General features: G+C 38.9%; 1 protein-coding gene across 1 annotated transcript; it reads left to right on the top strand.

Moving 5' to 3' along the window:
• The first annotated feature begins 45 nt into the window (after positions 1 to 45).
• Positions 46 to 14846, top strand: CEP97 (centrosomal protein 97). Its single transcript, XM_056506500.1, has 11 exons — positions 46 to 210; positions 2306 to 2448; positions 3385 to 3543; positions 3942 to 4043; positions 4513 to 4626; positions 5508 to 5674; positions 6938 to 7102; positions 8877 to 9007; positions 9533 to 10304; positions 11332 to 11407; positions 12154 to 14846. The coding sequence occupies exons 1-11, from the start codon at positions 159 to 161 to the stop codon at positions 12862 to 12864; spliced, it is 2592 nt and encodes an 863-aa protein (XP_056362475.1). The 5' UTR covers positions 46 to 158; the 3' UTR covers positions 12865 to 14846.
• The last annotated feature ends 7454 nt before the right edge of the window (positions 14847 to 22300 follow it).

Here is a 22300-nt window from a genome sequence, read left to right as displayed (position 1 = left end):
TCGCGGAGCGCTCACCCGGCCGGGCAGCCCCAGCACAGCCCCGGCCGCGGGACCTGCAGCGCTACCCAGCATAAAGGGCGCGGCGCCGCCGTGGCGGAGCGGCCCGGCCCATCGGCGCCTGGCGCTCGGTTGCCTGGCGGTGCTGCCAAGCGCGGGGCATGGCGGCAGCCGGCGCTGCGGCCAGCGCGGGGGATGAGGCGGCCGGAGCGGGTAAGGGCGGCCCTGGGCAGGTGCGGCGTGCCGGCGGCGCCGCGGTGCGGGGGGCTGCGCGTCCCGAGCGGCGCGGGGGACTCGGCTGCTGCCGGGTGAGGGGCCGGCTCGGCCGCTGCGCTGCCCCGCTCTCGCCGGCCCCTGAGGCCCCGCGGCGGCTGAAGCGGCCGGGGCGGCGCGGGCAGCGCTTCCCGCCCGGGGCAGCGCCTCTGGCTCGGGGCGGGACAGAGCGGCTGTCCGTCGTGCTGCAGCCTTGTAGAACCTTTATAGGCCCGGGTTTCAATGATGCAGGGCCCGTTTTCACTAGCTGGGAGGGCTGAGAGGTCTTGGACAGCGCCGTAGCTCCTTGCTTCCTGCCAAAACGAGAAATAAGCAATATCGAAATGTTTCCCTGGGTCCTGAAAGCCTATTAGGAAAATTTCGTTTCCCAGGTATTATATCAATGAGTCTTTGTAGGATGGAATCATATTAATTTCCTGGAGTTACACGTGTATATATAATTAATACACGCTGAACTGCCATGCTTAAGCAAGCAAGCCAAAGCTTGTTGCAAGAAGGACAGACGATGTTGGAAGAGGGCCCTCTGCTTCTCTGAATTTTGAGGGTGCTCATAAAGGATACCCCCAGACATAAGAGATAATGCCAGCACCACAGCTCGTTTAACACCTCTGTGAAAACCTTCCTTTGTCTAGCATCATGGAGAAGTGATTCTAGCAAGTCTGACTGCAGGGATGTCTAGTTCAATAGAGAAGCAGGTGGATGATGTCACCATAGAAATACAGGTTCTTTGCAAATGGTTGTGTGTATTAAGTAGCAGTTGGATCACGTTATACTTGAATGCTGGAAATCTATGAGAACCATGTGTAAAGTCACATTCTGAGTGCCCCAGTTTGAATGGGACAGCTCAAGGATTACTCTTGCAACTCAATACTGTGGGTCCTTGCTCCCCTCCTAGGTTGGAGGGGCCAGATGTGAATTTCTGTGACAAACCCTTGGATGAATGAGCAGATGCAAATCTCCTTTCAATTAAAGTGACCAAGCAGTTGCAGAAGTGACTACTTGAGGGAGAAACAAGTGATGCTTTCTCCCTGAATGTTCAAAGACAGGAGTGTGATGGTTTCTGGCTCTGCTATGCTGCTCTCCAAAGCTCTTGGGGCAACTGTAGATTTGTAAAACAATGGAAATATAATAAATGTCATCAGACATCTTCTTTAGAAATGCATGTTCTCTAGCTGACAAAACAGTACCAAAAAAAATGTTTGCCTCCATCCATAGCATGACTAAACCCTAAAAACCTGTAAACTGTAATATTAATATGTGCAGCATATTAGGGTGAGGACGCTATTTGAGATATGTTGCTGAAAAAGGAATCATTATTTACTGAGCAGATATTAAAAGAACAACAAGCTCTACAGTGATGTTTGTACATCAAATACACAGCAGAAGCTTAATGTATGAAAATCATTATGATTATCAGGTGTCACTTTGGGTACCCAGTGATTCAAGCTCCTTGTGGATGGCAAATGTTTGCCATTTGATATTATGTAGTCACCCTTTTTGCATGGAACATTTGAATTGTGTGTTGCATTAAGTAAAGAGTTTGCTAGCCCTTTCAGAGTTTGTTCTTCCCAATTCCCCCAGTACTGTAGTATGGCTGCATGAATGGCTTCTCAGTTTAGATAAAATGCTTACACATAGTTAGTCATCAAGCTGCTCAAAACTTAAATTCTCTAAATAATTTTAAAATTTAAGTTCTTTTGAAATTTGGGGTTTTGAGGATCACACCTTTAAATTTAGCTACCAGAATTTTGCTGCATCTCACTTCAAAGGATCTGTTGTGACTTTCCCAGAATCCTGCCAGGCTTCTTAACTGGGACAGTGTCTGGTATGTGTATCTTCCAGTAACTGGATCAGTTACTTTTAAAGTATTTGAGCTGAAGTAATTTGCTTAAGTTTTACATAGAAAAAAAAGTTAAGCAATTTTTCCAAATTATCTGCATGTATTGTAAAACAAATCTTTTTATCTTGCGTTGCTTTTCCAGTACATGTTCTCTATATAAACTTTGTTTTCGTTTTTTCTCCTTTTTATTCTTAGGCTTGGTAGTCAACTGCTCAGGTCAAGGATTGCAAAAACTGGGTCCAACCTTGCCCTGTGATGCTGATACTCAGACTCTGATTCTGGACAAAAATCAGTTAATTAAATTGGAACACTTGGAGAAATGCAGGAATCTGATGCAGGTCAGTGTTACTTGATTTGTAGTTGTTACCAAATAATGGTGCTATGATGTTAGCACCTTCTGCCTTCAGGACATATTATATAATTGAAGTAAGCTCACAGTTACTGTCTTCACAGGAAAATAAATGATTAAACTGACTAAAGTAGAAAGCTTTGTTTTCAGTGGACGTCTGCAGTTGGTAGTGGAGGAGGTTGTTTTTGTGAATTACCTGAGTATCTAAAAATGAGCTAAATAAATCCTAATAGGGGAGGGACATAGTAAGAACACTTGGAAAAGTCACTGCTAACTCAAATTTTGATACTTCGTGGCTTTTTAGTACCTGGGCTTTGTAACCTTAAAAATAACTTTTGTATTATCACTGAAAGTTCTGGATAGGCTCGATGCTGCCTAATAACTTCTACAGACCAGCCTCACTGAGTTGGCAGAGGTGGAGTTTGTTGCTACAACAAACCTTTGCCAGCTTGGTGATCATGTTACTGAAGCGTATGTCTAGTCAGGATTTACTTTTTAAAAAGTTTGTGGTTTACAGTCCTGTTGACACAGGACCTCTTTGAGAATTGTGTGAAATACGTTTTGTCCTCTGCCATATTGACAGCAAATGCAATTTTAAACCAGGAATAGGGCAAAAATTTGCACAATGAATTGGCAATTCTGATATTTAAATTTTATTTTCATATGACACAATTCCTCATTCTTTTTCCTTTGTTTAGTTATTGCTAGGAGAATTTCCTCTTAAGTTTCTGGAGTGAGCTGTGAGGACTTATGTTCTTTGATCAGTAATTTATTTCCTGGCTCTTGTAGGTTTTTTTGTTTATGTTGTTTACTTGGAAATGAAGTATGTAGTTTGAACAAGTATCTGTTGGAGTAGATTTTGAACTGCTAGAAGTAAAATCTTATTCTGTCTGCATAGTTAACTATTTCTTTTGTGTGTCTGTAGCTCTCTGTAGCCAACAACCGTTTGGTGCGAATGATGGGTGTAGCAAAACTGACCAAGCTCCGAGTGCTCAACTTGCCTCATAATAGTATTGGGTATGTGGAAGGACTGAAGGATTTGGTGCACCTGGAATGGCTGAATTTGGCAGGAAATAACCTTAAGGTAAAGTATTTAGTCTGTTGCATTTACCAGAATCTTGTGTTATAGAAATTTGGAAAATGCTGCAAAGAAATGTGAATATGTTTTGATTGGAACAACAATGTTAATGTTTTGTGTCTACTGGCTTATGAAATAGAAGAGGGCAGCTTTTGGAGTAGAGTTATCTAGGGAAAAAATAAAAGGTTTGATACCAAAATTAAATGAAAGTAAGGAAGTAGTCTTCAAAATAGGAAAAATAATTATTATCCCTAAAATACAACTTTATTAAAATATGGTTTTTATTTTGTGCTAAGTAGCTAGAGGGTTTTTTTAATCTGTCAAAATAATTTATAATTATTGGTACCTGGTTTTATTTAGTAGCTAAAAAAGTGTTAATGTAACTAATTTCTTTGTTTTTGTAGGTCATTGAACAAATAAATTCCTGTCTGTCTCTTCAGCATCTTGATCTGTCAGACAATAACATAGCTCAATTAGGCGATCTCTCCAAGCTTACCTCACTGAAGGTGGATGTTATTATGTTTTTATTGCATTATATACACAAAGAAGTTTGCGTTGAAAATTGCTGCCTTTAGACATTCACTCTTTGAACACTAGCTCTTAGAGCATTTTAATTCATTAACTGTAATTTCTTGAGGGAAGCGTGTAAATATTCTCTTGTTTTCAAGCTGCAGTAGCCAAGGCAGTAATTTTTCTATAGCCACTCTAATGATTTTGATAAAGATATGATGGTGATATCTTCTTTGTAGCTTTGTTCTCTTATCTCCTATCATGAATCAAAACAAGACATACTGTTAACTCTTCCAGCATGCACACTGTAGAGAAAAAAGTTTCCAAATGCATTTTTTTGATAACTGTGACTAAAAAGCCTTACTTATAGTTCTTTTGCATGTATTTTTCTCACGTGATGCCTGAAAAAGAGACCTGTGGGTTTTGGTCAAACATTAATTTCATCGCTGTGTTTTTATTTCGTAGACTCTGTTACTACATGGAAATATTATAACTTCACTTCGCACTGCCCCTGTTTGCCTACCTCAGAGTTTGACTGTTTTATCTTTGGCAGAAAATGAAATCAGAGACTTAAATGAGGTAAGATATAGAAGACAGATCACCTTGTTTTTAGGTAGACTGAAAGAAGGAAGTTGAACAATTTTTTTGAGGTTGTAACTGAAAATGGGCTCTCTTCTTTGAAACAACCCAACTTTTAATAGTTGAATTGTTTATATTGTAATAACCATGTTTGCATTAGCTTCACAAGCTAGGTGATATATTTTAAAATTTAGTCTGGAAAGAAATTTTCTTTTTTTCTGTTAGGTTTTTATATTATCCAAGGATATTAATTTTAGGCCTACCCTTTTGTAGTTGTCTGAAAGTTGAAACCTTAGCTGATTAACTGCTACAGAGAGGTTCTGCAGCTGCTGTGATTAGAACAGAAGTTTGAATTGCACTTGCTGCCACTGACCTATTTTCACTGTGTAAGAGAAATAATCTGCCTGTGACTTTTGTCTTTATTTTGTTTGTTTCATTTATTATAAGTAGAAGCCAAAATTCTTGGTTGAGATTTCGTGTCAGAAGAAAATTTTTTAGGTAATAATTTCCTTTCAAAACGGGACAGGGTTTCTCCAGGTTTTTGGCTTGCCCTTTTTTTTTTTCCTTTTCCTTTGTTTGTTTTCAAAATCCAACAACTGTTGTAATAAACTGGAATCAGAGAAGTACTACACCTTTCTATGCATAAAGCCACATTCCCAAATTTTAAGAGAAGGTAATACTTTCCAAGGACTAATAGCACTTATAGAAGAATTAATAGGAAGTGGCAGTGTTTGGTAGAAGGTCCTTTGTAGTCCTTTGTGTTCAAAAATTGAATGTGATTTTTATTTATCATTCTGTTGTTTGGCATGAGCTGCCCAGCTGTAGCTAGGAGACATGTGGAATGTTTTGTTAAATTAATAAATATTTCTTGTTTTCTCCAGGTTTGTTTCCTGGCCCCTTTTCGCCAGTTGGAACAGCTGTCCATTATGAACAATCCTTGTGTGATGGCCACACCTTCTGTCCCTGGCTTTGACTACAGGCCTTATATTGTCAGCTGGTGTCTGAACCTTAAAGTTCTTGATGGATATGTGATTTCTCAGAAGGAAAGGTGACATAATAGTATTATGAAATCTCTAAAATTATTACATGAAGTTTGGCTAAGCTAAAATTACTTTAGCTAAATTTTTCATCTGTTACACTGGAATTATTATTTAATTTGCTTAGATAGAAGTATGAAGTTAAGCTTTTGTTTTGTTGATCAAATTACAGAAGCACTTCTACAAAGCAAAACTGTGATAGCAATTCATCAGTGGTCTGGTACCTTGTCTTTACAGCCTTTGACTTTGTGGAATGTGACAATCAGCAGGAGTTAAAGCTCTTGTCTTGAGGGAAGCTCAAACGTGCCCTTACATAAAGAGCATGATTTGTGTGTGCATTTCCAGATTTGGCTTTTTTATGTTATCAAATAGTTAAATATTATTTTGTTCAAATCACTTGTTACTGTATCACTGTACTCATTATATCACTATGATATCTGCATAACAAAGTACTTAACATCAAAACAGTCCAAGCACAAGTAATATCCAGTATGAGCATATTCCCATCCAGGACATTAACATATTTAGGACATTAATGTCCTTTTTCCACTGTTACTAAAATAAAAAGGTGCTCCTTTTTTGGTCAAAGGTAAACAAATTCTATTTCACCATAACATGCTATGACTTTTCAGGAAAGTTGCCTATTAGAATTCTAGACTTTTTTAATTATTAATGTGATGTTCTGTATTAGCTGTATTATTACATGGAGATGTATTATATTAAATATTCTCAGGCAGAAATTAATTTTAAAAACAGACCTGTTGAATACTTTTTAGCAATATTTGCTCTGTGTCTGTTTTGCATATTTTTGTCAACTTCTCTGTGTGAAAGCTTTCTGATAAGTTCGTTGAGACAAATGTGTTTTCAGTGCTCAAAGGCTATACACAAAGCAACAAAGCAGAGGCTGCACAGTTTTGGGCAAGTGGGGTTTTGTGTTTTTTTTTTTGTTTTTTTATTTTGTTCTGGGATTTTTTTTGTTTGTTTTTTTGTTCTTTAGGTTTTTTGTGGTTTTTTGGTTGTTTTTTTGTTTGTTTGGTTTGGTTTTTTGGGTATTTTTTTTGTTTTATCAATGCTTGAATGAATGAATACATTATTCATTATTCTGGTAATGACGCTGTCAGTTTTCCTGGGCATTGCACATGTTCCAAGTTTTGCCTAGGTTTGTAGATTAGCTCTTGGGTACTCATTAGAAGAATAGTAGTGAAAACAGTTACTGTTTCTATGCTGTTTATTAAAGGTGCCATTTATTAAACCATTTCCCCCCTTCCTAACAGTTTGAAAGCAGAATGGCTCTACAGTCAAGGGAAAGGAAGGTCCTATCGACCTGGGCAGCATGTTCAGCTGGTTCAATACTTGGCTACTGTTTGTCCTCTCATATCTGCTTGTGGACTCCAGACTGAAGAGGATGCCAAACTGGAAAAAATACTGAGTAAGCAAAGGTGAGAACTTAGTTTCTTTCTCAGAGAACATAATTGAGAACATAATTATATATCTGATATGTTAGATGTCTTAATATTTCAAATTTTTAAGTGTTTTGAAGTAACAGTGAGGGCTGGAGATTGCAAAGTGTCATGGAGTTATAGGATGTGTCCTAGATGTGAATGAGAGACAAGGCAGCAGCAGCAGGAGTGCTTTCCTGCTTTCTGGGCCGTCTTGTGGAAAATTCTTTATTTTTTCTGTCTGTACTTTGTAGGACACTGAAGGTAATTTGTGTTAGAATTGTGATTAAAATAAACAAATGATGTACTGGGATTTTTTTTTTGCTACACAAAAAAATGATGAAAACTTCAAAAAGGAGCTTAGCTTTAGTTCTAATTGTAATTAAGGACTACTGTGGTACACTGGTGCATTAGCCACTTTTTTATTGTTGGGATGTTCTTTCTTGATTTAAAGTTAAGGTTGTCCTTTGAGGGACACTGTTCCCAGTGCTGCATTTGTCCATCTGTGTCAGGCATCTGAGGTCTGTCAGCAGAGACCTCTGGACACCCTGCTGGTTCTGCCAGCAGCAGCTGTTTTGCTAAGGTCTGTGCAAATAGATGGATAGAGTTATCATGGTGCATTTTTTATTCATGTAAAGGTGAGCTAATTTTGGTTAGAGGCCAGAAAACAAAGCAATACAGGTTGTTCTATTCCCCAGGATCTATTGACAAACTTTTTCTTGCAGAAAGAGCAGAAAATTTAGCTCCCAGGAGCAGGCTACCTAAGTGGCATAGTGTGGTTAAAAAGTTGAGCAACAAAAGTGTTTTAATTAGCAGAAGGGTTTCTCATCAAAAGGACTGTAAATTTGGGAGTATCTGGAAGGAGTTCCTGCCCACTTTGCAGGTGTAGATTGGTCTCCAGGAGGAAACTATAGAAAAGTTATAGCTGTTCTCTGAGGAGAAGGTGTTGTCAAGGTATCTTGACCTTGGAATCTCTAGCTAAGTGCTCTGGCATTTGCATGTTTCTGGGGAAGATTCAGGAAGTTGTTCTGCTAAATATAACTCTTTAAAAATTAAAAAAAACCCTCAACAACCAAGCAAAAAAAAAATCCTAGTAGAAAAAGCAATCCCCCCCCAAATCCTCAGCTGTATATATGCACATGCATATATGAGTTATGACAGTTTATCCTCTGCCTCCTGAGTTTCTGATTTAGCTAGGCTGAGACAACCTGTGTGTTCTGAGTTTGTAAAGAATGAATTTTTTTTTTTTTTTTTTTTTTTTTTTTTTTGTGCCTATATTTGTTGATTTGTACTTGGATTTTGGGCCGATAGTAACAGGAACACTGATTTTTTGATTCAGTCACTTTGAAATATAAAAGATACTCCCACCATTCCTCAAACCCCTTTGTACCTACACGTACAATTTATTCCACATTAGACACTTAAAATATCTGCATGCCTTCTTTGCTTGTAGAAATACCTCATGGTTTTCACTCTATAGTCAGAATTGCATGTGGGCTTTTTCTCTTTTGGTTTGTTTGGGGTTTTTTTTTTTTTTTTTTTTTGGTACAAGTAACTAAGAAAGAGTGGCAGGAGGAAAGGGAGCAGGAAAAGACTGCAATCTTTGTAGTAGTCCTGTTAGTGTCTTGTGCATATAGGAGTCTGCAAAACTAGCCTTTTGTTTAGAATGTTTTGATCACTAGTTTCCTTTGAAATAGTTCCTAGTTTTTTAGATGTTTTCTGTACAAAAAGTTTAAAGGAAACATAAAATCTCTTGTTGGCACTCTGTGTTTAGGCTCCACCAGAGGCAGTTGATGCATGAAAACCAAAGTGAGGAACCACCTACATCTACTCCCAGCAAAACAGTGCCCCTTGCTCATGAGCACAGTGGCCTGGCCCAGCCATCACAGATGGTTCTTGAAAAGGGTAAGTAGCTTATCTACATCTGTGATCTAACATGTGGAAATAAATATTTTACTTTGGAACATGCATTTGAACACAGTTCCATACATTGTAGAAGGAATTTCAGAAAAAGGCCCTGTTATTGTTTTATTTTATTGCTCTTTGATTTTTTTCAACTGAAGTTATACTTCGTTTCTAAAAAAAATCCAGTCCATGCTTATTTAAAATGCAAGTAGACAGGTTAGGTGAAAAACCCAATCCAACAAACTAAAGAGTTACTACTTTGACTTTTCCATTTTATACAAGTTTATTCTCCAAGGAAGTGCAGTTTTTGCCATTTCCTGTACCCAGTATTTGCCAAGTTTGGATGTTACTGTAGTAACTATTGTCCTGATACAGAAATAATGCTCATCATTACTAACATGTGAGATCATCTTACCCACCCAGGTGCTAACTGTCAAAACCAATTTGGGAATCTCTATGAATTAAACTAATTACTACTATTATTGAAATACTCTAACACTATAATGTGGCTTTCTGCCTATCTAGAACCTGTCATCCAGAGGAATTCTTGGGTTGGACCAAGTGCAAACAATGATCATTCCTGTGCAGTAAAGAACACTTTTCTTCATGAAAGAAGCTTTCCCAAGGAGCTACACCTTGAAGATGTACAGACAGATGAAGACAAACTAAACAGCAGCCTTTTATCCTCAGAGTCTACTTTCATGCCAGTTGCTTCAGGATTGTCTCCAGTGTCTCCTGCTTCAGACCTGAAGCCACATGGAATCACTTTGGGCCTAGAAAATGATAACAAAGTAGTGATTGAATGTGTGAGAGATGTTAATAGTAGGATAACAACTAACAAGCAAGAAGCTTTGTCTATTACAGGAGAGCACCCTAATAGAGCAGCAGGAGGTGTGGAAACAGGAGAGAATATCAAAGAGGTCCTACAGGTGCCTGCACCTGATGCAGTAACAGTTGGCCTGGCTGCAAAGACTGGCAGCTCTTTAGGGGCCTCTGAAGGCCAAGTTTTGCACAGTCATCCCAGCACCTCGTTAGGGGCTGAAACAGGAGTAAAAACTCTTTGTCCTGACCAGATGCCAGAAGAAAGGTCTGGTTCACTGGCTGTGCAAGGTGCAGGACCTGCTGATCAAGGTGCAGCTGAACTGCAGAGGATGACTGAAGCAGCTACCAAGCTTCAAGCTTCCTGGAGAGGATTTTACACGAGGAACCATCATCCTCAAGCCAAGGAAGTGAGGAATGAAATTCGACTGAACAGAATGCAGGAGCACATCATTTACTTAACAGCTGAAGTAGAAAAGTAAGTTGAGGTCATGCTGTGTATTTTCAAGTCTGTATGAATATAACCATCATTCCAGAGTATTTCAGAACAGGTACAAATGGGCCCTGATATTACTACTCACAGTAGAACCTAGCATCAGAAACATAAAACTGGTTACATTACAGGACCACTTCCTGTAAGGTAAGCACAGTTTTGCACATAGCTATTCATACTCTCAAAGTGCCTTCTATAAGTGGATTGGGTTAGAACACATTTTTCTGTTCTACTATTAGCAGGACTTGGATATTTCAAAATAGAAATTGCTGAGTAGGTTTTTTTGTTACTTGTCTCCTAGCAATTACAGAGTCTAGAAATCAAGTGTCCATATTAAGTCATTCTTCTGTTGCTGGTGAAAAGAAGAATTTCCTCTGCCATGTATGATAAAATTTTAAAGTGTGACTCTGTTTGGTACTGTTTTAATTTTTGATCCTGTGAATCTCCATGTTTGGAGAAGATCATGGTCAAAGTTTCTCAACCTGTAAGACAAAAATTCTGGATTTACTTAATATCTTCCTGGATCAGCCTGGACCTGTCAGTTTTACAGGCTCTTTTTCTTCGCTATCACAGGTGACAAAGGTTCTGAGAATCAAGTTGAATGCTCAGTGAACCTCTAGAAACTCCCAATTCTTACACATCATACTCCATCCATATGTCAGTGGGGACAGCATAATTTGAAATGAAGAACTACTACTTGGTGTGTGTGGGGGGTCATAGTTGTGCAGGAAAAAATAAGAGCTCAGGTTCTGTTTACAAAAAGACACATTATTGCTAAGCCAACAAATGTGCTGCAGTAAAAAGAAGCAGAATTCAAATGTAACTGAAAAAGAATCTTGAAGTCAGCAGCTGGGTATTTATGGCAAGCCAGACTGCAGTAATTTCCTAATGTTAGACTCTGTATCTTTCGAAAGTGCTGTTATATAAGTAGGCATTCTTATGTATTCTTGTTGCTCTTGTTACCCAAATGTTGCTTATTTAAGCTGCATAAATTTTGGATGTGTTCCTGCAGACTAAGAAAAGAAAGAGAGGAAGATAAAATGCAGAGGCTTGTACAGGAGGAAGCTGTCAAATTTCTTTGGAACCAGGTGAATAATTTTAGTCCTCTTGTTCTTCTGCTTAAATATGAATTTGGAATGCAAATTTCAATCTGCTTATATATGAATTTGCATTATTTCTTGCTGTAGATCCTGAAGAGACAGTCAATATGGTTCAGTTTTTCCAATGATGATTTGAGTTTAATAGAATATTATTGCTGTGTTGTCTGCTATACTGATATTGTGGGGGAAAATAACCTTCAGAACATTAGTGCAAGAATGTTGATTTTATTACTAAAGAATAAATTGTGGCCTGGTGTGAGAAGGAAGACAAAATGCAAGAAAAGCTAAATAAATCTAAGAACTGTGAAGAATGATGTGACTGATAAATGCCCATGGCAAATGAAATGATGTCAAGCTGTGTTGCTTGTGAGCAATTAGTTTTTGAGGCAGGAAAGTCATTAATACACCTTTTAATAAGGTGTATTATTTCTTCCAAAAATACGGCTGTTTTCTTAAAAACAGATAAATCCTTTCTAGTTTTAAGAACAGGTTTCTTTTTCTTCAGGTGCTTGAATTGGGAGCTTGTGTGCTCTGTCAGTGTTTGGCATGTAGGTTTAAAAGCCATGATTTCACAATGAGAAGAACAAAATTTCCCTATAGATATAGGAAACCTTTTGTTTATCACTTGGCCTTGGTTTTTATACTAGAGCTTGGTTGCTGGATGCAAGAAATCCTCTAAAAATCAAAATACATTTAGCTGCATTTCATAATTATTTTTTCACTATACTTTACAGGTTAAATCCCTTCAACAATGGCAGCTTTCAGTGATGCAGAATTTAGGTGGTGCTGGGATCCATTCAGCCAGTATTTTATGTTCATCCAAAACACCTGTTCAGTCATCCACACTGGAGCAAGAAACCCCACCAGCTGTTAGTTCTGCTTTGTTAGTTCCAGCTAGTGAGGATGATCTTCAGGACAAGTCTTTGTTGCAGTTCCCAGATTCTGGCTTTCATTCTGCTGCAGCTGATCAGACTCATGCCAGTGACCTGTGTAGCTCTGAAAAGAGCTTAGCTGAAGGAACTGAGAGCTCCCTTTCAATGGAAACCATCAAACAATGTGGCAGTTTTGTTTTAGCATGTTGTTCTGAAGTAGAGGATGGCCCTGGGGAGTGTGGGCAAAGTAAAGAGAACTCTAGTAATGAGCAGGACAACGGACTGATACAACAGTATTTAAAATCTGTTCAGCAGCTGGAAGAGGCTGAAGACACAGATTGCAATGAGGAAATGGAGAGCAGCTGTCTACAAATTGCTGTGTCTGCAGAAAGCCAAGATTCTTCCTCTGACACTGTCTCTTTAGAGCTCCCTCAAGACACATCTTCCCCTGTCCGAGGTGAAATCTGCCAGACATCGCCAGAAAGCTACAAACTGAATTCAGAAATAGTAGAAAGGAAGCAAACAGACCATGATTCTTCATTTCAGATGCTGCATGTTGGGATAGCTGTATAATAGGATCATTTCCACAAAGGACTAGGGATTCCATTTCACTTTCTTTTTCTTGTTTATACAAAACTTTTATTTTTTATGTGTGCTGTTTCAGATTTTGACTCATTCATAAAGTTTATGTTGTAATTACTGTTTTATTGATGTTGCTGAGGATTGATGCTAATTATGCTAACCTGAAATCAGCAAAGTTCTCAGTGACAATCATTATGCACTTTATTTTCAAACATAAAACTGGTATTCTAATAACTGGCCTCCATTAAATTACTTCTGAAGATTGGTGGGGGGGTGGATGGTTGTGATGGTAATAGTTGCTGTAAATTCACTTTGGTGGATGTGTTAGTATGTATTTGTTTGGGTTTTTTCCTGCAAAGAAAGATTGAGTTCTTATTTTGAAAAGAGAAGCAAACAATATGGGACTAAATGGAGTCAATATAGGCAGGATACAGCCTGCTGAGAAAGATGAAAAGTTGCTTTTCAGACTTCTTTTGATTTTAATAAGAGTAATGTGGTCTGTGTATCAAAGATGCATTCCAGAAAACCAGTGTCCGAGTCAGTGACTTTTTTGTAAATAACTTGAAGTTGTTGTTGAGGAATTAGATCATTTACATACACACTGAAACAAGGACTTACAGGAGAGAAACCTCAGGGAGCTTCAAACAAACAAGCCTTGACTTTTGTTTGCCCTGGGGTTGAATTTCCCTGCCTTCTCAGGTAAGACTCAAAATGGAACCAGTAGCAGCCAGGACTAAATAAGAATTTCAGAAGGGCATGTGATTTGGGACCATCATTTCCAGGACTGCCCTCCTGGGTTACCACAGCACACTTGGTGGCATGTGTTTTGCACCACAAGGATACTAATGTCCTTGTGGGATTTGGATTTCAATGGCTTTCAAGACATTAGTGAGTTCAATTACTTCTATCTACATGTATAAGTACTAAAAGCAAATGCCATGACTTAAAAATATTTCCTGATATTTCTGTTGGGTTTTTAGGTTTTTCTTGGTTGGTTTTTGTTTTTTTTTGGTTTTTTTTCCCCCTAGATGTCTAGTATTTGACATTTTTAATTAGATGTGGATAAAAAGTTGTATTTCTTCCCTGTTAGCAAATATGCTGAGATACCTAAGCTATGCTTTCCACTTAAACACTGGGAAAGCAGCAGGGTTTGTATCTTACCTAGCTATTGCTATGCTAGGTGTTTTAATGGAAAATGATCAGGTATCTTAGTACACTTCAACAGTGACAAGGGAAATCTGTTTTGCCGTGTGATTTGTGATGGACACTAGTGAAATAAAAGTTGATGTTGTGATTTACAGGGGTCAGTTGCATTTGCTGATGCTGCATTTTGCAACATGTACTGGAAGGCCAGTGCTGCAGTAGTTTGCTAATGTTTACTTCTCAATTACAAAGACACATGCTTATTGTAATTCTCTGGATCCACAGGTTAACTTCTGGTGCTATGGTGTCACTAAAACCAGCTAGCACTCTTTTAAAATTACTCTTATGGCCATGTTGCCATGTGAAATTATTTAGTTTTTGTGAAAGCTTTGGTTGCATGTCTGCTTTAGGTTCCAAGCTGAAATTTACCACTACTTGGGAGTTGGTATTAGGTCAGTATCTGCTTGAGGCCTCAAAATATCCTGTATTTAGAACATAAATGGTGTATTGAACTTGTACCAGCCATATTCCCACTGGTGAAGTTTATCTTGGAAGAATAAAGCTTGCCTCTATGTGTAGAGTAGCCATCATCTCTTTTTTTCCCCCCAAAAAAGATCTAGGGCACCAACTTCCCCAAACAGCTGTCACTGTAGTCAGGCTGACCTTTGACTGTGCATATATGGGAGCATTAAAGAAAACCCAAAACAACTGAAGTGGTAGGTTCTTAATGTGCTGTCTTCCTAAGTGAATGTAGTCACAGCATGTTTGTAGCATGACCATAATAATAATTAGAGCACAGTTGTGCTTGGGTATTGAAAATGTACAAGTGCATAATTATCACAACATCTGATTACCTGGGCAAAGCCGTGTGCAGTCCATGGGATCATATCCTTGTCCCCTGAAGGTGCTGAACTTGGCTTTAAATCTGCCATGCTTGGGATCTGCAGTTCACAGGACTTAGCTCTTTGAATGTCAATATGTTATATAAAAACCCTCAGACTTCAAAGATACTTTCTTTGGATATTGAGAGAGGAATTATTTCAGTCTTTGAAAGAGTTTTGGATCTTGCACTCTGGAGGCAGTGGTCAGGTGCAATGCAGTAAGTTCTCTTTCATGGCAGAGTGCTTTATTGCAAGACCTGGGAGAAACTAGACCACTGCCTGAACAACAGTGTTTCACTTACTGGAGACACTGAGGGAGCATATGTATTTTGCTGTTTTGGATTGTCACCTTTGCTGCACAGTTAGAGGTGAAACAACTTTAATTTTAGAGTTGTCAGAGGGGAAAAACTTGGTGCAAGTAAATGTTTCATGGAAGCCCTAGATGTTTCTTGACATTTCCTTTGTTATTAGGACTTGCAAGCACAAAGACAAGGAAACTTACTTTAACTAATGCTGAAGTCAGCTGTTGTCCTTATTAATGTGTAACCTGTATATCCAAAATGATTTTATGCTGGTACAGTGAAGCATGTACCAACAAATATTCAGCTTTATCTTACTTGTTTTTGGAAACAGTGAATACTGGATTTTTTTTTTCTAATATTCTGAAAAGTATCTTGCATGTGTAGAAGATGAGTTGCCTAAATATAGAGAAATCAAAGAATGGTGAAGTTTTGGATTAGGTTTTACAGGGTTAAATGTAATTAGTTTGTATATAGAGAAAATATTTTCATCCTGACCATTAAAATAAATACAGGAAAATACATAATGAGGGATACAGTGGAGAAATAAGGAATAAAACTGGATGTGTACTTAAAATTGTCTTCTTTCAGCCCTGTGTTGAGCTCTCGAGGAATCATGATGTGGAAGTATCATAGTTTAATATATGGCTTTGCATTTACTCATCTTTGTTTAAGTAAACTTCCTTAATCTAGGTATGTAATATTCTTTTAACTGGATAGAGATGCACAGTTTTCCTTTGGAGTTGATGGAAATTTCATAAAGAAATCGGAAGGCCTAAAATATATCTGAAACTTTTCTGTGTTAATATTGTATTCTTTCCTTTTGCAAGGCTTCATGTTCAGCAGAAGAATATACTTTGTAGAAGAAAAGCTTATCTCTTGTGTTTTGTCCTGGGCTGATCCTCCAGTGTTAGTGGGAGAGATAACTTGGTTATTTGCCAGGTAATGTTGTCAGCTCTACTGTGAGTACAGTTAAAATGCTTCTTTAATTTGCTTCAGAAAAATCAGATAAATATAGTTCAGACTATTTAAACTGCACCACACAAGTAGTTTTTCCCCAAGTGAGATAGTTGGCACATGAAACTCTATTTTCAGCTAGTCTGTGGCAGAAATGACTCTTGCCTCTTTCTGAAGGCTGGGACAAGTGGTTCTATACACCATAAAGCAAGAAGGCATTAAGACTGCAAATTTTATTTTGCTGCTTCTAAACCAAAAATGTCCTTCAGCAAATACTTGAGAAAGTCCTTGCTAAACTAAATTGCAGAAGCCTAACAGCTGTTGATAGTTGTTTTTTTAAAAACCATAGGTTCTACTATTTGCATGCAGCAGTTTAAATAATGCACTTAGCAACCAGTCTCTATATAAAAAAGTTGGGATTTTTTCTGAATAATGTTTGTATTTAAGCTTGCAAACTGTTCCTGTTTTTTTTATGAATTTGTAGATATTGTCTGAAGAATTCCAATTTTTGTTTCCACTTGTAGCAGGTTATCTGATGAACAAAAATGAAATATATGTTCCTTTGAGATTACATGGGTAATTTTTACTGCACTTGATGTTCTAGTGTGTCTTACACAGATACACTTTTTCCTGAGAGGATAGAATTGTAGCAGTTAGGGGAGACTGACTGCATGACAATAAAATGTAAAAACCAGTCAGTTCCCCTGCTAGTGAAAAAGACACTTTTTTTCCTCTCCTGTTGTATTAACTTCCCCCCTTGAGAACTGTGCCACCCAAGTAAGTACGCATCGAGTATTTATAGTATTTCAAAGTGTCTTATTTTAATAGTTACTTTTTTTTTTTTTTTTGCCCCCCAGATTGGCTTTCTAGGACAAGTTACTGAGAAAGACTTGCTTTCTATATGCCTACCAAAAAGTTGGGACTCTCTCTATTTTTAAATGTTGGGTTTTTTTTCAGTAATGTAAAAAGCACAGGATCCCTTTCTTGCAAAAACCTAAACCAGTATGTATCAGGAAAGGTGCTTTATCTCTTGGAAAGTGCCATGCCAAATTTATTATGCAAGAGCTCTCAGTAAGAATCTTTTTTTTCTGGCTTCATTATATTTGTAAGTATATGGGCCAAATTCATTTGTAGCATAATTCTACTGAATTAAATTTTTTGAGACTTTCACAGGAGTATTCTACCTCTAGACAAGAATTTGAGAAAAAAAACAATTGGGTATTGATTTGTCTTTCTATTTCTTGGTGTTTTCTGTGAAGAATGATGGGTGGTTAAATTGGTACAGTTCATATATTTTCTATAAGTGTTTATATTTTGGATTTATTGTTTCTTATGTATTTTGTTTGTATCTCTGAGTTTTGAATTTAAATAAATGATTTGTACATTTATTGAAAATTTTAAGGTGTACCTTATATTGACTCTTATGGCTGTAGTCATAATCTTACAATTGGAGGGTTCTTCTGGACATAGGAAGCTCAGGAATAGAGAACAAGTGATGACAAGGTAAGCATTGGAATTCTTTACTTGGTACAGCTGAGACATCTGAGGGCCACTGTTCTAGTGCCTGGGACAGTAAGAGTGTAGTAGGTAGGGTACATGAAATGAGTTTGCCAATGACTCTGATATTGGTCTTTATTATTTTCAGGCCTTTGTTTCTGTTGCTGGCCCTCTTTCGTGTTCTTAATTACCAGCAGTGTTTAAATTAAAAGGTGTGGCAGTATTCTGTACAGAGTTTTCTGGAGAGAGAATTAAGACTTAAGGCTTCTCAAGAGAAGCACAATTGCAATGTGTAGTGTTGCCTCTTGGTTTGGTCAGATACCTGCTTTCTGTTCCTAAACAAATGAAGACTAATTAAATTGTTCAGGCTTTGACAAAAAGAAACAGTTGAGTTCAGACATACATTAAAGTAATTTTTACTGCAACACAGGTCTCTGAAAGGTAAAAAAAAAAAAAAAAAAGGCAACAATAACAAAACTGAAACAACAAAGCTAACTTTGTTTTCACTCAACTTGTAACACATGGAGGTTGGTGGACATTTTTAACTCTTTACTATGTGTTTCTACTTCATTTCACCAAAGAAAAGACATTTTTAAGTGGGACCCTTCTTACTCTTCTGTGAAGGTATTTACTGTGAGGGTGGTGAGGCACTGGAACAGGTTGCCCAGAGAAATGGATCCCCATCCCTGGAAGAGTTCAAGGCCAGGTTGGATGGGGCATTGAGCAATCTGGTCAGGTTTTCTGCCATGGGCAGGAATGCCCCTGCCTATGGCAAGGGAGTTGGAACTTGGTGATCTTTATGCTGTCTTCCACCTCATTCTAGGACTCTACTTAAAAGTCAAAAATAGGCATAGCTAAAGTAACTCCACTTCAGGTCTGAAAAGAGAAGAGCAGTCTTTCTTTTAGAGTAAAGACCTTAAAGCTTAAGGCTAAGTACTACTAAGTTTAAATGCTATGTGTTGTAGGGATAGTAACCATAACACTTGAGGAACTCAGGTTGAAAGTCCCTCTTGTCCCTGGCTTTTATTCATATTTGTAATGAGATCACACATTAAAGTCTTTGGCTAGATTTGGAAAATAAAGGGATGGCTAGTGGATGGACCCAATTTTGTTCAAAAGGAAATAGTTACCTTTAATTTTATTGGCTGAAATCCTTATCTATACTAGGACTTACTGTGCACCTCAGCCCTCTTGTTTGTGAGGTGGTATGTGAGGCAGGAAAGCCCTTGGCTCTGTAAGCACTGCTCAGCCATAGTTTAAACAGCCCTATGTTATCACACTGTTTCCAGCACAAATCAAACACAGACCTATCATAGCCACTGTGAAAAAAATTACCTCTATTCCATCCAAAACCAGTATAGCTGTACTATCTAATATGTGCAAGATGATATTCACCAAGGGAAGGAATATCAGAAAATTGTGCACAGGATGCCCAAATCAAACAAGTCACAGCCTCTGACTTCCAAGACACTTTAAATTGTAAGAATTGAGAAGCCCATGATCATAAAGGATGCTCTGTAAAATGTAAAATCTGACACATTGTGTTTAAATTGTTCATGTGTTGGACTGAAAGCAATAAACCATTAGAAAAGCCTAAACAATTTTCAGACAATGTACTGCTGTGAGGAGCAGCAGTCTAGCAGTCAGGATGGTTTGCTTAGCATTGTGCAAAACTGCATTCAAGCAGCAGCCTTTGGGAAATCTCTTCCTATCCATTGTTACACCAGCTGAAGTTATCCAGTCCCTTGAGCATTTGCAGCATCTTTTCTGGTGTGGGAAGTGCATGGAAGATATGCTGAGCAGGTTACCACTGCTTATGCCTTACAGTCTGTAGGACCTGGGAGAAATAGGAGACACTGAGAAACTCTACAACCAGAATTCACTTTCCTTCTTTCCATCAGTAGTTCCTACAGACCCTTCAACCTGAAGTTTAGGGCAAATGCATGTGATACTGGAGGCCATGTTTTCAAGACTGGTTCTCCAGCTGTCTTGTACTGTTGAGCTCTCCAGGACAGAGTTCATGCACTTGTCCTCTCCTCGTTGCAGCTTGCTCATTCCCAAGCTCAGTAGTTTTACAGCAGATTGGCTTTCCTGTCGGTCTCTGATTCTTTGGGTTTACTCACAGATACTGAAATTTTTAAGCATATGAACTAGGTATTATTTTCCTAGTAGGACAGGTAAGCTAACATTCTCTCATCTGCTTTCTCATATTCCTAGCTGCTTGATGCTTCTTTTGGTTAGCAGTGTCAGTGTTAAACTTGCAGGATCTATTCTGGGAAGCCTACGGCTGAGGTGGCTGTGGCCATGTCCATTGTCTGGTGGAGAAGCAGAAAGGGAGACCAGGAAGAGTTTCTCTTAGTCCCAGAGGAGAGCAGAGCCACCTGGAAGAACTGGAAACCTGTGTTCCTTCCTGCCTGTCCCATGGGAATGCAGCACAGCTGCTTGAGGCAGGTTCATGGAAAGGCTGATGATGCCTGTAGGAAAGCTTCTCTGTAACCTTTTGGAAAAGGACTTGAGGAAGCTGCAAGAGGATTCCTCTAGCAAAAGCATTATTCCTTTACAAGCATTAGATAATGTGAAAACTATCTGGATGGCACCAGGTCAGCAAAAGACTTTTTCCAACAGTTGAATAGACTTTAATTGTTGCTATGTGTGAAACTAGGGAACATGCATAACTTGTGTACAAGATGAGAGTGAAACTCACTGTTCTAAGGACTGCAGAATGACAAGACCCAGATGACTGTGGAAGAGAAAAAAGATTGGAGAAGTGATACAAGAGTAATGTCACAAAAGGAGACAGATCAAAGGTGTCCATAGAAAGGGAACAGTGTGGGTTTTGCTCTTTGCAGACTGCTCAATACATTGTTTGTTAAATCTCACCATATTTCAGCACAAAAGCATGTTTTAGTTTGCCTCAGGGAGCAAACCAAAACATTCCTCAACACTTGCCTATAATCAAGAATGAGTTTAGTAGCCCCATATATATTATCAAATATACTGTGTGTTATTGATTATCCTTTGCAGGAGAGGGAGAGAAGGGCAATGGGGCCAAGGGCCCAGCATAACTTGATCTTACTGCATGTAATTCTGGAAAAAGAAATAAGGAAAAATTGATTCTTTTTCATTATCCAGCTTCCTGTACTCATCTCAAAATAATTGCCAAATACTTCTGGTGTGACAAACAAGAGGGGATGCAAGGTCAGTGACAGCTGCTGAAGTTGTGCTTCTTTTGGGACTACTGACATTTAAATGTTGCATGGTGATGAAGTGGAACCTCATCTAATGCTATTGACACTCAACCCAAATAGCCTTTTACATGGTGCTTTCTGTAGAGCATGGGGGCAAACACTGAGGAATTGGTTTCTGGCCTCTGTGCAAAAGGGCTTACCATGTTGGAGATTAGAAAGGCATATTTGATTAATTATTAGGCTTTTATCAAGACTAACTATAACTGAAGAATTTGTAGAGAGAAGTAGTGTGGGGATCCCTTCCCATCCGTGAGGGGAGGTGAAATGTAAAATGTGACAGAAGATAATATAGCAATACCTGTTTCCATAGAAGTGACAGGTTTTTTCACTGTTGTCACCTTCCATCCCACCAGCCCCAACATCACTCCAGATATATTAAGAGATAGGATAATGCTTGGCATTTGGCACACAAGCTTTGCTTTAGATTGCACTTTGAGCTGCAGAGTTTGTAGGGGAATTTGATGTGCTGCATGGCTCATGAAGGAAAAGTGAAGAGAAATGAGACTGCTATAGAACTGATAGACTTTGTATTTTGAGAGAGAGAAAAAAAATCCAATTATCTTTCAAAATATTGTCTTTTTAATGTGTTCTGCTTGTACAGCCAGATGGCTTTCAATTCTTGACCTACAGTGTATAATAGATATAAAAGCTGGTGCCTGTTGAGATTTTGCTTTGTGTCTCTACCAGGTAACCACTGTTGTAAGATGCAGAAAGGAGGAAAATAAAGGTAAGATCACTTTTCCAAAATAGCTATGGCTGGTGGGGGTGGGGGCAGAAGACAAAAGCAGGCAATTTCTAATGGCCAGTCAGTATTTCAGCTGCTCTGTCTTGTTTCTACTTTTAAGTAAAAAAAAAAACCTCCTTAGTAAAAATAAGCTCGAGCCCTTAAGCTGTACTCATACAAAGAACAGCTGGCAGGTGAGTGTTTTAGCATTCCCAAACTTATGCAGTGTTTACAAGCGTTGATAAAACTAACTGCAGCTGTCCTGCAGGTTCAAAGTGGGGCCAGGCTCGGTGCAGGGTGCAAAGCTCACCACGGACTGTGCACATCCTCATCAAGCGTCCTGAAGTCCTGCTGCAGTGCAGGTTCTGCAGGTTCTGCTGTGCTGGGCCGTGTCTGGGGCCAGTCTCTCCTTGCACAGCCTTCCCCCTGTCCCACACGCCGCCTCTGCTGCTCCCTGCTCCGTTCGCCTTCAGGCCCGGCAGCGTCTGAGCTGCGATGGTTCGTGTCAGAGCCTTCTCCTGGCTGGGGCTGGGGCCGGGGACCGCGGTGGTGTCACCCGGGCCTCTCTCCCCACATCTTGCTTTTTTAGGCTTCACCCGCGGCGGCTTAAAAATTACAGGGACGGTGGTGCTGTTTTTGTTGGGTTTTGTGTCTGTTTGCCTTTCCGCTGCCCCTCCT

This window comes from Oenanthe melanoleuca, chromosome 1 (genome assembly GCF_029582105.1).
Source record: "Oenanthe melanoleuca isolate GR-GAL-2019-014 chromosome 1, OMel1.0, whole genome shotgun sequence".
Lineage (NCBI taxonomy): Eukaryota > Metazoa > Chordata > Aves > Passeriformes > Muscicapidae > Oenanthe > Oenanthe melanoleuca.
Note: the sequence above shows the minus strand (reverse complement) of the source record. Positions and strands in the feature narration are given on the sequence as shown.